Source organism: Borostomias antarcticus (genome assembly GCF_949987555.1).
Source record: "Borostomias antarcticus genome assembly, chromosome: 27".
NCBI lineage: Eukaryota > Metazoa > Chordata > Actinopteri > Stomiiformes > Stomiidae > Borostomias > Borostomias antarcticus.
In genome coordinates this window covers 976,837-989,942 of record NC_140260.1, presented here as the reverse complement: position 1 = coordinate 989,942, position 13,106 = coordinate 976,837, and the positions used below count along the sequence as shown (strand labels likewise).

The window sequence follows — 13,106 nt, the reverse complement described above, 5'->3', positions numbered from 1 at the left end:
CGTGTCAACATGAACCATCAGATATGTCTGATTTACAAGGAGTCCCATCCCCTCACTAACCCATTATGAAAAATAAAGGTCTTGTTATTACACAGTAACGTAGCACTTTGGATTGCTCATAACAGTGCTTTAGCCTGATTATTACTAAGGTTATTTCAAGTGCACTACAGTCCTCTCAAAACAAAACAAAAAGGCATCATACAGAAACATCCAACTCTGGAGGAACAGCGAGTTAGTGTGAAAGCACAGTACGACGGTTATTGTTGGTGACTATTTGGTCCCTGGGTGAGGAGCTACGGCAGAGGCTGAGGGAGGCTCAGGTTGGAGTCCAGACACTGACTTCTTATTCCTGCAGGTTGTGATGACTGACAGAAAGCTGCTCTTGGTTCCATGCGTAGAAATACAACTCTCTAAATGAACACATCATTGTCTTCCCATTGACTTGAATAGAAATGTCCATTCCAAGAATACTATTTCTGTCTGGTTCTGCAGATCTGTCCATCACAATACAGTAAGTTGTCTCATATGAAAATAAAGTCTTTGTCTGCTTCTTCCCCCGAGTCGGAGGCCTTCCTCCCAGGACCCCCGGGGCTGGGGGAGCTCTCCCTGGGCCTGCAGCTGTTCTCCTCTGAGCTGGTGTGTTTGGGGCTGTGGCGCTGGGCCGGGTCAGACACACACACTGACCTCGCTGAGGGAGGAACGGACAGGAGTTACAAACAGTAGAGGGCGCTACTGGTCACATTTTCGGAGAGCTAGGATTTTCTGCTTGTTTTTTGCTACTTTTATCTGTATCTACTCATGATACACACATGTAATACTGAGTTGAGATGCATCAGAAATATACTGAGATGAGATATTTCGAATATGTCAAGACAGTAACTAGCAAAAGATGCACAGATCAGAGACAACAATTTTCAAAAGGAAAGCTGATTTTCCAACTAGCACCAAGATCATCTCCCGTCAACAGCCAATGTGCAAAAACCTAAATAATATCCTCTTTACCACGTAGAAGTTAAATATATGTCTTAAGTGCTAGTTGAAAAAATGGTCAACAGCAGCTTGGGCCGTTCATGTTGGAAAGATTCCTTCCAAGACAATCAATCAAAATCCTGTCTTTTGTCCAGAAGCTCCAATAATGAATTTCCGTGCCATGTGACCAGCTCCATGAAGCAGCCATGATGGATGAGGGGAGAACAAAGAGGTGGATGTAGGGAGATTTTCCTGCTAATGATCATGAGGGTTTTATCCCTCATGGTCACGGATTCAGAGCACTGGTCGGATCTTAGAGAAGATAAGCTGATCCCAGATCATTGTCTATCATAGGAAAGTGGGAAGAAAGGTGTTAGAGTAGAGGAGGGTGATAGCATTAGCACAGAGGAAGATGATAGAGAGGAGAGGAGTGATAGAATAGAAGAGTGATAGAGGAGTGATAGCGTAGAGGAGTGATAGAGTAGAGGTGATAGAGTAGAGGAGTGATAGAGTAGAGGAGAGATAGAGTACAGGTGATAGAGTAGAGGAGTGATAGAGTAGAGGTGATACAGTAGAGGAGTGATAGAGTAGAGGAGTGATAGAGTACAGGTGATAGAGTAGAGGAGTGATAGAGTAGAGGTGATAGAGTAGAGGTGATAGAGTACAGGTGATAGAGTAGAGGAGTGATAGAGTAGAGGTGATAGAGTAGAGGTGATAGAGTAGAGGTGATAGAGTAGAGGAGTGATAGAGTAGAGGTGATAGAGTAGAGGTGATAGAGTAGAGGAGTGATAGAGTACAGGTGATAGAGTAGAGGAGTGATAGAGTAGAGGTGATAGAGTAGAGGAGTGATAGAGTAGAGGAGTGATAGAGTAGAGGTGATAGAGTAGAGGAGTGATAGAGTACAGGTGATAGAGTAGAGGAGTGATAGAGTAGAGGTGATAGAGTAGAGGTGATAGAGTAGAGGAGTGATAGAGTAGAGGTGATAGAGTAGAGGAGTGAAAGAAGTAGAGGTGATAGAGTAGTGGAGTGATAGAGCAGAGGAGTGATAGAGTAGAGGTGATAGAGTAGAGGAGTGATAGAGTAGAGGTGATAGAGTAGAGCTGATAGAGTAGAGGAGTGATAGAGTAGAGGAATGATAGAGTTGAGGAGTGATAGAGTAGAGGAGTGATAGAGTAGTGGAGTGAGAGAGTAGAGGAGTCATAGAGTAGAGGAGTGATAGAGTAGAGGTGAAAGAGTAGAGGAGTGATAGAGTAGAGGAGTGATAGAGTAGAGGTGATAGAGTAGAGGAGTGATAGAGTAGAGGAGTGATAGAGTAGAGGAGTGATAGAGTAGAGGTGAAAGAGTAGAGGAGTGATAGAGTAGAGGAGTGATAGAGTAGAGGTGATAGAGTAGAGGAGTGATAGAGTAGAGGAGTGATAGAGTAGAGGTGATAGAGTAGAGGAGTGAAAGAAGTAGAGGTGATAGAGTAGTGGAGTGATAGAGTAGAGGAGTGATAGAGTAGAGGTGATAGAGTAGAGGAGTGATAGAGTAGAGGTGATAGAGTAGAGGAGTGATAGAGTAGAGGTGATAGAGTAGAGGAGTGATAGAGTAGAGGTGATAGAGTAGAGGAGTGATAGAGTAGAGGAGTGATAGAGTAGAGGAGTGATAGAGTAGAGGAGTGATAGAGTAGAGGAGTGATAGAGTAGAGGTGAAAGAGTAGAGGAGTGATAGAGTAGAGGAGTGATAGAGTAGAGGTGATAGAGTAGAGGAGTGATAGAGTAGAGGAGTGATAGAGTAGAGGTGATAGAGTAGAGGAGTGAAAGAAGTAGAGGTGATAGAGTAGTGGAGTGATAGAGTAGAGGAGTGATAGAGTAGAGGTGATAGAGTAGAGGAGTGATAGAGTAGAGGTGATAGAGTAGAGGAGTGATAGAGTAGAGGTGATAGAGTAGAGGAGTGATAGAGTAGAGGAGTGATAGAGTAGAGGAGTGATAGAGTCGAGCTGATAGAGAAGATGAGTGATAGAGTAGAGTTGATAGAGTAGAGGAGTGATAGAGTAGAGGAGTGATAGAGTCGAGCTGATAGAGAAGATGAGTGATAGAGTAGAGTTGATAGAGTAGAGGAGTGATAGAGTTGAGGAGTGATAGAGTAGAGGAGTGATAGAGTAGTGGAGTGAGAGTGTAGAGGAGTCATAGAGTAGAGGTGATAGAGTAGAGGAGTGATAGAGTAGAGGAGTGATAGAGTAGTGAAGAGATAGAGTAGAGATAGAGTAGAGGTGATAGAGTAGAGGAGTGATAGAGTAGAGGTGATAGAGTAGAGGAGTGATAGAGTAGAGGTGTGATAGAGTAGAGGTGATAGAGTACGGGAGTGATAGAGTAAAGGAGTGATAGAGTAGAGGTGATAGAGTAGAGGTGATAGAGTAGAGGTGATAGAGTAGTGGAGTGATAGAGTAGAGGTGATAGAGTAGAGGAGTGATAGAGTAGAGGAGTGATAGAGTAGAGGAGTGATAGAGTAGATGTGATAGAGTAGAGGAGTGATAGAGTAGAGGTGATAGAGTAGAGGAGTGAAAGAGTAGAGGTGATAGAGTAGAGGAGTGATAGAGTAGAGGTGATAGAGTAGAGGAGTGGAAGAGTAGAGGTGATAGAGTAGAGGTGATAGAGTAGTGGAGTGATAGAGTAGAGGTGATAGAGTAGAGGAGTGATAGAGTAGAGGAGTGATAGAGTAGAGGTGATAGAGTAGAGGAGTGAAAGAGTAGAGGTGATAGAGTAGAGGAGTGATAGAGTAGAGGTGATAGAGTAGAGGAGTGAAAGAGTAGAGGTGATAGAGTAGAGGAGTGATAGAGTAGATGTGATAGAGTAGAGGAGTGATAGAGTAGAGGTGATAGAGTAGAGGAGTGAAAGAGTAGAGGTGATAGAGTAGAGGAGTGATAGAGTAGAGGTGATAGAGTAGAGGAGTGGAAGAGTAGAGGTGATAGAGTAGAGGTGATAGAGTAGTGGAGTGATAGAGTAGAGGTGATAGAGTAGAGGAGTGGAAGAGTAGAGGTGATAGAGTAGAGGTGATAGAGTAGAGGTGATAGAGTAGAGGAGTGATATAGTAGAGGTGATAGAGTAGAGGTGATAGAGTAGAGGAGTGATAGAGTAGAGGTGATAGAGTAGTGGAGTGATAGAGTAGAGGAGTGATAGAGTAGAGGTGAAAGAGTAGAGGAGTGATAGAGTAGAGGAGTGATAGAGTAGAGGTGATAGAGTAGAGGAGTGATAGAGTAGAGGAGTGATAGAGTAGAGGTGATAGAGTAGAGGAGTGATAGAGTAGAGGTGATAGAGTACAGGAGTGATAGAATAGAGGAGTGATAGAGTAGAGGTGATAGAGTAGAGGTGATAGAGTAGAGGAGTGATAGAGTAGAGGTGATAGAGTAGAGGTGATAGAGTAGAGGAGTGATAGAGTAGAGGTGATAGAGTAGAGGAGTGAAAGAGTAGAGGTGATAGAGTAGAGTTGATAGAGTAGAGGTGATAGAGTAGTGGAGTGATAGAGTAGAGGTGATAGAGTAGAGGAGTGATAGAGTAGAGGAGTGATAGAGTAGAGGTGATAGAGTAGAGGTGATAGAGTAGTGGAGTGATAGAGTAGAGGTGATAGAGTAGAGGAGTGATAGAGTAGAGGAGTGATAGAGTAGAGGTGATAGAGTAGAGGAGTGATAGAGTAGTGGTGATAGAGTACAGGAGTGATAGAGTAGAGGAGTGATAGAGTAGAGGTGATAGAGTAGAGGTGATAGAGTAGTGGAGTGATAGAGTAGATGTGATAGAGTAGAGGTGATAGAGTAGAGGAGTGATAGAGTAGAGGTGATAGAGTAGAGGAGTGATAGAGTAGAGGTGATAGAGTAGAGGAGTGATAGAGTAGAGGTGATAGAGTAGAGGAGTGAAAGAGTAGAGGTGATAGAGTAGAGGAGTGATAGAGTACAGGAGTGATAGAGTAGAGGAGTGATAGAGTAGAGGTGATAGAGTAGAGGTGATAGAGTAGAGGAGTGATAGAGTAGAGGAGTGATAGAGTAGAGGTGAAAGAGTAGATGAGTGATAGAGTAGAGGAGTGATAGAGTAGAGGTGATAGAGTAGAGGAGTGATAGAGTAGAGGAGTGATAGAGTAGAGGTGATAGAGTAGAGGTGATAGAGTAGAGGTGATAGAGTAGAGGAGTGATAGAGTAGAGGAGTGATAGAGTAGAGGAGTAATAGAGTAGAGGTGATAGAGTAGAGGAGTGATAGAGTAGAGGAGTGATAGAGTAGAGGAGTGATAGAGTAGAGGTGATAGAGTAGAGGAGTGATAGAGTAGAGGTGATAGAGTAGAGGTGATAGAGTAGAGGTGATAGACTAGAGGAGTGATAGAGTAGAGGAGTGATAGAGTAGAGGTGATAGAGTAGAGGTGATAGAGTAGAGGAGTGATAGAGTAGAGGAGTGATAGAGTAGAGGAGTGATAGAGTAGAGGTGATAGAGTAGTGGAGTGATAGAGTAGAGGAGTGATAGAGTAGAGGAGTGATAGAGTAGAGGTGAAAGAGTAGATGAGTGATAGAGTAGAGGTGATAGAGTAGAGGAGTGATATAGTAGAGGAGTGATAGAGTAGAGGTGATAGAGTAGAGGTGATAGAGTAGAGGAGTGATAGAGTAGAGGAGTGATAGAGTAGAGGTGATAGAGTAGAGGAGTGATAGAGTAGAGGTGATAGAGTAGAGGAGTGATAGAGTAGAGGAGTGATAGAGTAGAGGAGTGATAGAGTAGAGGTGATAGAGTAGTGGAGTGATAGAGTAGAGGTGATAGAGTAGAGGAGTGATAGAGTAGAGGTGATAGAGTAGAGGTGATAGAGTAGAGGAGTGATAGAGTAGAGGAGTGATAGAGTAGAGGTGATAGAGTAGAGGTGATAGAGTAGAGGAGTGATAGAGTAGAGGAGTGATAGAGTAGAGGAGTGATAGAGTAGAGGTGATAGAGTAGTGGAGTGATAGAGTAGAGGTGATAGAGTAGAGGAGTGATAGAGTAGAGGAGTGATAGAGTAGAGGTGATAGAGTAGAGGAGTGATAGAGTAGAGGTGATAGAGTAGAGGAGTGATAGAGTAGAGGTGATAGAGTAGAGGAGTGATAGAGTAGAGGAGTGATAGAGTAGAGATGATAGAGTAGAGGAGTGATAGAGTAGAGGAGTGATAGAGTAGAGGTGATAGAGTAGAGGAGTGATAGAGTAGAGGAGTGATAGAGTAGAGGTGATAGAGTAGAGGAGTGATAGAGTAGAGGTGATAGAGTAGAGGAGTGATAGAGTAGAGGTGATAGAGTAGTGGAGTGATAGAGTAGAGGTGATAGAGTAGAGGAGTGATAGAGTAGAGGAGTGATAGAGTAGAGGTGATAGAGTAGAGGAGTGATAGAGTAGAGGTGATAGAGTAGAGGAGTGATAGAGTAGAGGTGATAGAGTAGAGGAGTGATAGAGTAGAGGAGTGATAGAGTAGAGGTGATAGAGTAGTGGAGCGATAGAGTAGAGGAGTGATAGAGTAGAGGTGATAGAGTAGAGGAGTGAAAGAGTAGAGGTGATAGAGTAGAGGAGTGATAGAGTAGAGGAGTGATAGAGTAGAGGTGATAGAGTAGAGGAGTGATAGAGTAGAGGAGGTTGTCAGAGTAGAGGAGGGTGGGGGGAAATGACATCTAACCAGGCCGGGGGAGGGACTTCCTGCTCTCATGCTCGCCAGCTTCCTCTGCGGCCCCGGTGGATGATTGGCGGGCGTGCTGGACCCTGGCGCCCCCCACAGGCCGCTCCACTTCCAGATCACAATCAAACACGCTAGCGTCCCCCGCCTGGTCTACTGGGGAGAGGGCGGAGTCTGGTCTTTAGAGCCAGTCAATCAGTTAGCATGCTAGCACGCCTGTTAGCCTCCAAATGTTCATTATTGTTTACATCTCCATACACATAACAGTACTGGTCATATTAAACCTTTATCACAATATACTGTATTATGACAAGCAACATTTATGTGGAGTCTTAAAGACCTAAATTTGATGGCACCATTCTTTGAAACTTTAGAAGCCTCCCATGCCCCCTCAAGGTTAAGGCTCTCTTTTTTTAAACAGTTTTTTTGGTCCTTTATTTAACCAGGTTAGTTTCATTGAGATTAAAAATGTATTTTACAAGTATCTTTCTCATGAGAGATGCTCCATAACTGTGTACTGGTTTATAAAGCTGCACTGCGATGCCTGTCTGAATGTTACATCAAACATGACAAGGCTGGAGATGAGCCAGTATTATGAGCTACAGTCGGCTTACATCACGCAGCCGCCATTTTGGACAAGTCTGACGCAATGCGGTGGGAGAATACGGAAGTTCAAAATTTGCTAAAGGTTCGCTATAAAAATACCACTTCAAGAACCGAAATAGTCCAAATAAAAAAACTAAAATCACTAAAATAACAGGCAGAATACACTATGGGAATTACACTCATGATTACCTGACTCTGACTGTTTCTCACTGCCGTTGTTTTTGCAGTTGGAAATACATGGAAGTGAATGGGCTGATGGTTCACTACGGCTCATTCATTTACATGTATTTCCAAATGGCAAAAACAACAACTCATGTCATGCATTGATTCTTTAATCGCTTTTAATCATTTTTAATCGCTTTTCAAATTGTTTTTTAATCACTCATTTAGTAGAAGGTGAATTCCCCTAGGGGCCTGAATAGACTCATCCATTTAAGGTCATCCCAGAGGGGTTCTGGAATCTACCACTATCAGGGTGATCTATGGAGAGGGGTGGGAGGAAACCTGAGGGGATCTGGAAGGGAGCAGATATTGGATGGGGGAACACAAAGTGAGGTGGTGCATAGCGAACACACAGAAAACAACACAGAGACACTGAGATAATGGCTGATTGAAACCAAAAGTAGTTCAAAAATCAATGACGCTTACTTTCTGCTATTCAGTAAATGTCATCTCCGCTGGTGTGAAACAACAAATTATAAATTTTTCTCTCCCTTTCTTCATCATGGTCACTAGGTCACCCACCTTCCTGAGCTGTGGTGCTTTTCCTCCCCAGGACAGGGCTTCCCGTCCCCTCCCTCTCCTTCTCCGATGGCGCCCTCTTCAGGCTGGAGGGCTCGTCTGAAAGTCAGAGAAACCAGACGAGTACAGCAGCCTGCGTTCCGAATTGCATACTTCTACTTCTTACTACCAGTACCTACTACAGCTGCCCTTAGAAAGTACGTACTTTGCACGCAGTAGGCATCCAATTGGGACATACTACCTTGTCATAACATTGCGTCTTGAAATTTGCCCACATCCGTCGCTGTCCATAACGTGACATTCGTCTACAGCTGTCACGACTTGCACATGTGACGCACATTTCCACTGCGCACAGGATTGTGGGTCAGAATAGCCAGAAAAGCCTGCTGGCTTGCATACTGCAAAATACGACCGGATGTAGTAGGACAGCCTGGTATTTTTGCCATACTGCATACTATGTATTGGGACATACTACATCCTGTTTTGGCATACTATATAGTAGGGTAGTATGTGAATTAGGACGCTGGGCCTTTGCTGCTCACACACAGCCCATGGCTCTGTGGAATACATCCACTTCCTGTCATCCAAGCCGTGGTTACGCACGGTCACACTGTAGAGTTGTTATTATGTAGAACATGTGGGAGTGGATGTGTGTTTGAGAACATGTGGGAGTGGATGTGTGTTTGAGAACATGTGGGAGTGGATGTGTGTTTTAGAACATGTGGGAGTGGATGTGTGTTATTATGTAGAACATGTGGGAGTGGATGTGTGTTTTAGAACATGTGGGAGTGGATGTGTGTTTTAGAACATGTGGGAGTGGATGTGTGTTATTATGTAGAACATGTGGGAGTGGATGTGTGTTATTATGTAGAACATGTGGAAGTGGATGTGTGTTTTAGAACATGTGGAAGTGGATGTGTGTTATTATGTAGAACATGTGGAAGTGGATGTGTGTTTTAGAACATGTGGGAGTGGATGTGTGTTGTAGAACATGTGGGAGTGGATGTGTGTTGTAGAACATGTGGGAGTGGATGTGTGTTTTAGAACATGTGGGAGTGGATGTGTGTTATTATGTAGAACATGTGGGAGTGGATGTGTGTTATTATGTAGAACATGTGGAAGTGGATGTGTGTTTTAGAACATGTGGGAGTGGATGTGTGTTTTAGAACATGTGGAAGTGGATGTGTGTTATTATGTAGAACATGTGGAAGTGGATGTGTGTTTTAGAACATGTGGGAGTGGATGTGTGTTTGAGAACATGTGGAAGTGGATGTGTGTTTTAGAACATGTGGAAGTGGATGTGTGTTTCTGTTATTATGTAGAACATGTGGAAGTGGATGTGTGTTATTATGTAGAACATGTGGAAGTGGATGTGTGTTATTATTTAGAACAGGAAGTGGATGTGTGTTATCATTTAGAACAGGAAGTGGATGTGTGTTTCTGTTGCTGTAACAGCGTAGCGCCGTAAAAAAAAAGAAGCACCCTGATCTGGTGATGTCACATCCTGTTTCTCTCCACGGATCAGTCTGGCCCTGCAGCCATACCGGCCGGGGTGTCACTAGTGGGTAGTGGGTAGTGGCTAGTGGGTAGTGGCTAGTGGGTAGTGGGTGTCGATCAAAATGATTGGCAGGTGATTGGATCAACCCACTCTATTGACAAACGTTACCAGCGGAGCTTTCGAGCGCAGCCGGAAATGTCTTCCCCTTGAGGAAAAGCCAGGAAATCAGTTATTTATGTCCTTTCAATAAAATGATGCCCAAGCGTTCTAATCCAGGTGCTCAGCAGCATCCACACCAACCTCCTGGTGAGCAGCGGGATTTTCACCATCAACTAAACTAGACACTGATTGGACAGCTCGAGCACACACAGATCACTCTTGAGCTTCGTCCAGCTGATCCATGTAGAGAAACAGGATGTGAGCTGTCCAGTCTTACGAGGCTCATAACACAGGCTCCCCCAATCAGAAGCTGAGCTTTAGACTTCGGGCGCACGGAGAACGCCACACAAAATGCACTGAGCGTCCGCTTTTTACCTCTGAGGTGTAAACTGCAAAAAGGCAGAGCGGTTTAAAGAAAGAGCCACAGTGTGACCATGAACCAAGCCTCTATTTATCCTTTTTAAAGGTCTCTGAACCCCCATGAGGCCCTCTGAAACTCTGGAGGTGCAGGAGGCCTCGGGTTCAAGGGAAGTGAAGACTAGACAGAACAGTATCATGCTAATCAGGCTCACACTGAGAGAAGAGTGGAGATGAGATGAGGGTGAGGGTGAGGGTGAGGGTGAGGGTGAGGGTGTAGGGTATAGGGTATAGGGTGAGGGTGTAGGGTGAGGGTATAGGGTGAGGGTATAGGGTGAGGGTGAGGGTATAGGGTGAGGGTATAGGGTGAGGGTGTAGGGTGAGGGTATAGGGTGAGGGTGTAGGGTGAGGGTATAGGGTGAGGGTATAGGGTGAGGGTGAGGGTATAGGGTGAGGGTATAGGGTGAGGGTGAGGGTATAGGGTGAGGGTATAGGGTGAGGGTGTAGGGTGAGGGTGTAGGGTGAGGGTATAGGGTGAGGGTGAGGGTGTAGGGTGAGGGTATAGGTATAGGTATAGGTATAGGGTGAGGGTATAGGGTGAGGGTATATGGTGAGGGTATAGGGTGAGGGTATAGGGTGAGGGTGTAGGGTGAGGGTATAGGGTGAGGGTATAGGGTGAGGGTATAGGGTATAGGGTGAGGGTATAGGGTGAGGGTATAGGGTATAGGGTATAGGGTATAGGGTGAGGGTATAGGGTGAGGGTATAGGGTGAGGGTATAGGTATAGGGTGAGGGTATAGGGTATAGGGTATAGGGTGAGGGTATAGGTATAGGGTGAGGGTATAGGGTATAGGGTGAGGGTGTAGGGTGTAGGGTATAGGGTATAGGGTATAGGGTGAGGGTATAGGGTGAGGGTATAGGTATAGGGTGAGGGTGAGGGTATAGGGTGAGGTGACGGTGAGGGTATAGGGTGAGGGTGTAGGGTATAGGGTATAGGGTGAGGGTGTAGGGTGTAGGGTGTAGGGTGTAGGGTGTAGGGTGTAGGGTGAGGGTATAGGGTGAGGGTATAGGGTATAGGGTGAGGGTATAGGGTGAGGGTGTAGGGTGTAGGGTGAGGGTATAGGGTGAGGGTATAGGGTGAGGGTATAGGGTATAGGGTATAGGGTGAGGGTATAGGTATAGGGTGAGGGTATAGGGTGAGGGTGTAGGGTGTAGGGTGAGGGTATAGGGTGAGGGTATAGGGTGAGGGTATAGGGTGAGGGTATAGGGTGAGGGTATAGGGTATAGGGTATAGGGTGAGGGTGTAGGGTGTAGGGTGTAGGGTGTAGGGTGTAGGGTGTAGGGTGTAGGGTGTAGGGTATAGGGTGAGGGTGTAGGGTGTAGGGTGAGGGTATAGGGTGAGGGTGAGGGTATAGGGTGAGGGTATAGGTATAGGGTGAGGGTATAGGGTGAGGGTGTAGGGTGTAGGGTGTAGGGTGAGGGTATAGGGTGAGGGTATAGGGTGAGGGTATAGGGTGAGGGTATAGGGTGAGGGTATAGGGTATAGGGTATAGGGTATAGGGTATAGGGTGAGGGTGTAGGGTGTAGGGTGTAGGGTGTAGGGTGTAGGGTGTAGGGTATAGGGTGAGGGTGTAGGGTGTAGGGTGAGGGTATAGGGTGAGGGTGAGGGTGTAGGGTGAGGGTGAAGGGTGAGGGTGTAGGGTGTAGGGTGTAGGGTGAGGGTGACGGTGAGGGTATAGGGTGAGGGTGTAGGGTATAGGGTATAGGGTGAGGGTATAGGGTGAGGGTGAGGGTATAGGGTATAGGGTATAGGGTGAGGGTGAAGGGTGAGGGTGAGGGTATAGGGTGAGGGTATAGGGTATAGGGTATAGGGTATAGGGTGAGGGTATAGGGTGAGGGTATAGGGTGAGGGTATAGGGTGAGGGTGAGGGTGAAGGGTGAGGGTATAGGGTGAGGGTATAGGGTGAAGGGTGAGGGTATAGGGTGAGGGTGTAGGGTGAGGGTATAGGGTGAGGGTATAGGGTGAGGGTGACGGTGAGGGTATAGGGTGAGGGTGTAGGGTGTAGGGTGTAGGGTGAGGGTATAGGGTGAGGGTGTAGGGTGAGGGTATAGGGTGAGGGTATAGGGTGAGGGTGTAGGGTGAGGGTATAGGGTGAGGGTGTAGGGTGAGGGTATAGGGTGAGGGTATAGGGTGAGGGTATAGGGTGAGGGTGTAGGGTGAGGGTATAGGGTGAGGGTGTAGGGTGAGGGTATAGGGTGAGGGTATAGGGTGAGGGTGTAGGGTGTAGGGTGAGGGTATAGGGTGAGGGTATAGGGTGAGGGTATAGGGTATAGGGTGAGGGTATAGGTATAGGGTGAGGGTGTAGGGTGTAGGGTGAGGGTATAGGGTGAGGGTATAGGTATAGGGTGAGGGTGTAGGGTGTAGGGTGAGGGTATAGGGTGAGGGTATAGGGTGAGGGTGAGGGTATAGGGTATAGGGTATAGGGTATAGGGTATAGGGTGAGGGTATAGGGTGTAGGGTGAGGGTATAGGGTATAGGGTATAGGGTATAGGGTGAGGGTGTAGGGTGTAGGGTGTAGGGTGTAGGGTATAGGGTGAGGGTATAGGGTATAGGGTGAGGGTGAGGGTATAGGGTGAGGGTATAGGGTGAGGGTGAGGGTGAAGGGTGAGGGTATAGGGTGAGGGTGTAGGGTGTAGGGTGTAGGGTGAGGGTATAGGGTGAGGGTGTAGGGTGTAGGGTGTAGGGTGAGGGTGACGGTGAGGGTATAGGGTGAGGGTGTAGGGTATAGGGTATAGGGTGAGGGTATAGGGTGAGGGTGAGGGTATAGGGTGAGGGTATAGGGTGAGGGTGAAGGGTGAGGGTGAGGGTATAGGGTGAGGATATAGGGTATAGGGTATAGGGTATAGGGTGAGGGTATAGGGTGAGGGTGTAGGGTATAGGGTATAGGGTATAGGGTGAGGGTATAGGGTGAGGGTATAGGGTGAGGGTATAGGTATAGGGTGAGGGTGAGGGTATAGGGTGAGGGTGACGGTGAGGGTATAGGGTGAGGGTGTAGGGTATAGGGTATAGGGTGAGGGTATAGGGTGAGGGTGTAGGGTGTAGGGTGTAGGGTGTAGGGTGTAGGGTGTAGGGTGTA

The 13,106-nt window shown here is 46.4% G+C and overlaps 1 protein-coding gene across 1 annotated transcript in view; it reads right to left on the bottom strand.

Moving 5' to 3' along the window:
• Window positions 1-521: 521 nt before the first annotated feature.
• The window catches only part of LOC311326415 (F-actin-uncapping protein LRRC16A-like), a gene marked incomplete at its 3' end in the record, with an annotated part of 173,673 nt that continues 161,088 nt past the window's right edge, over window positions 522-13,106 (bottom strand). Inside the window, 3 exon segments of the mRNA XM_084459308.1 lie at window positions 522-688; window positions 6,613-6,765; window positions 7,960-8,055. Coding sequence (XP_084315434.1) covers window positions 522-688; window positions 6,613-6,765; window positions 7,960-8,055 — 416 coding nt within the window.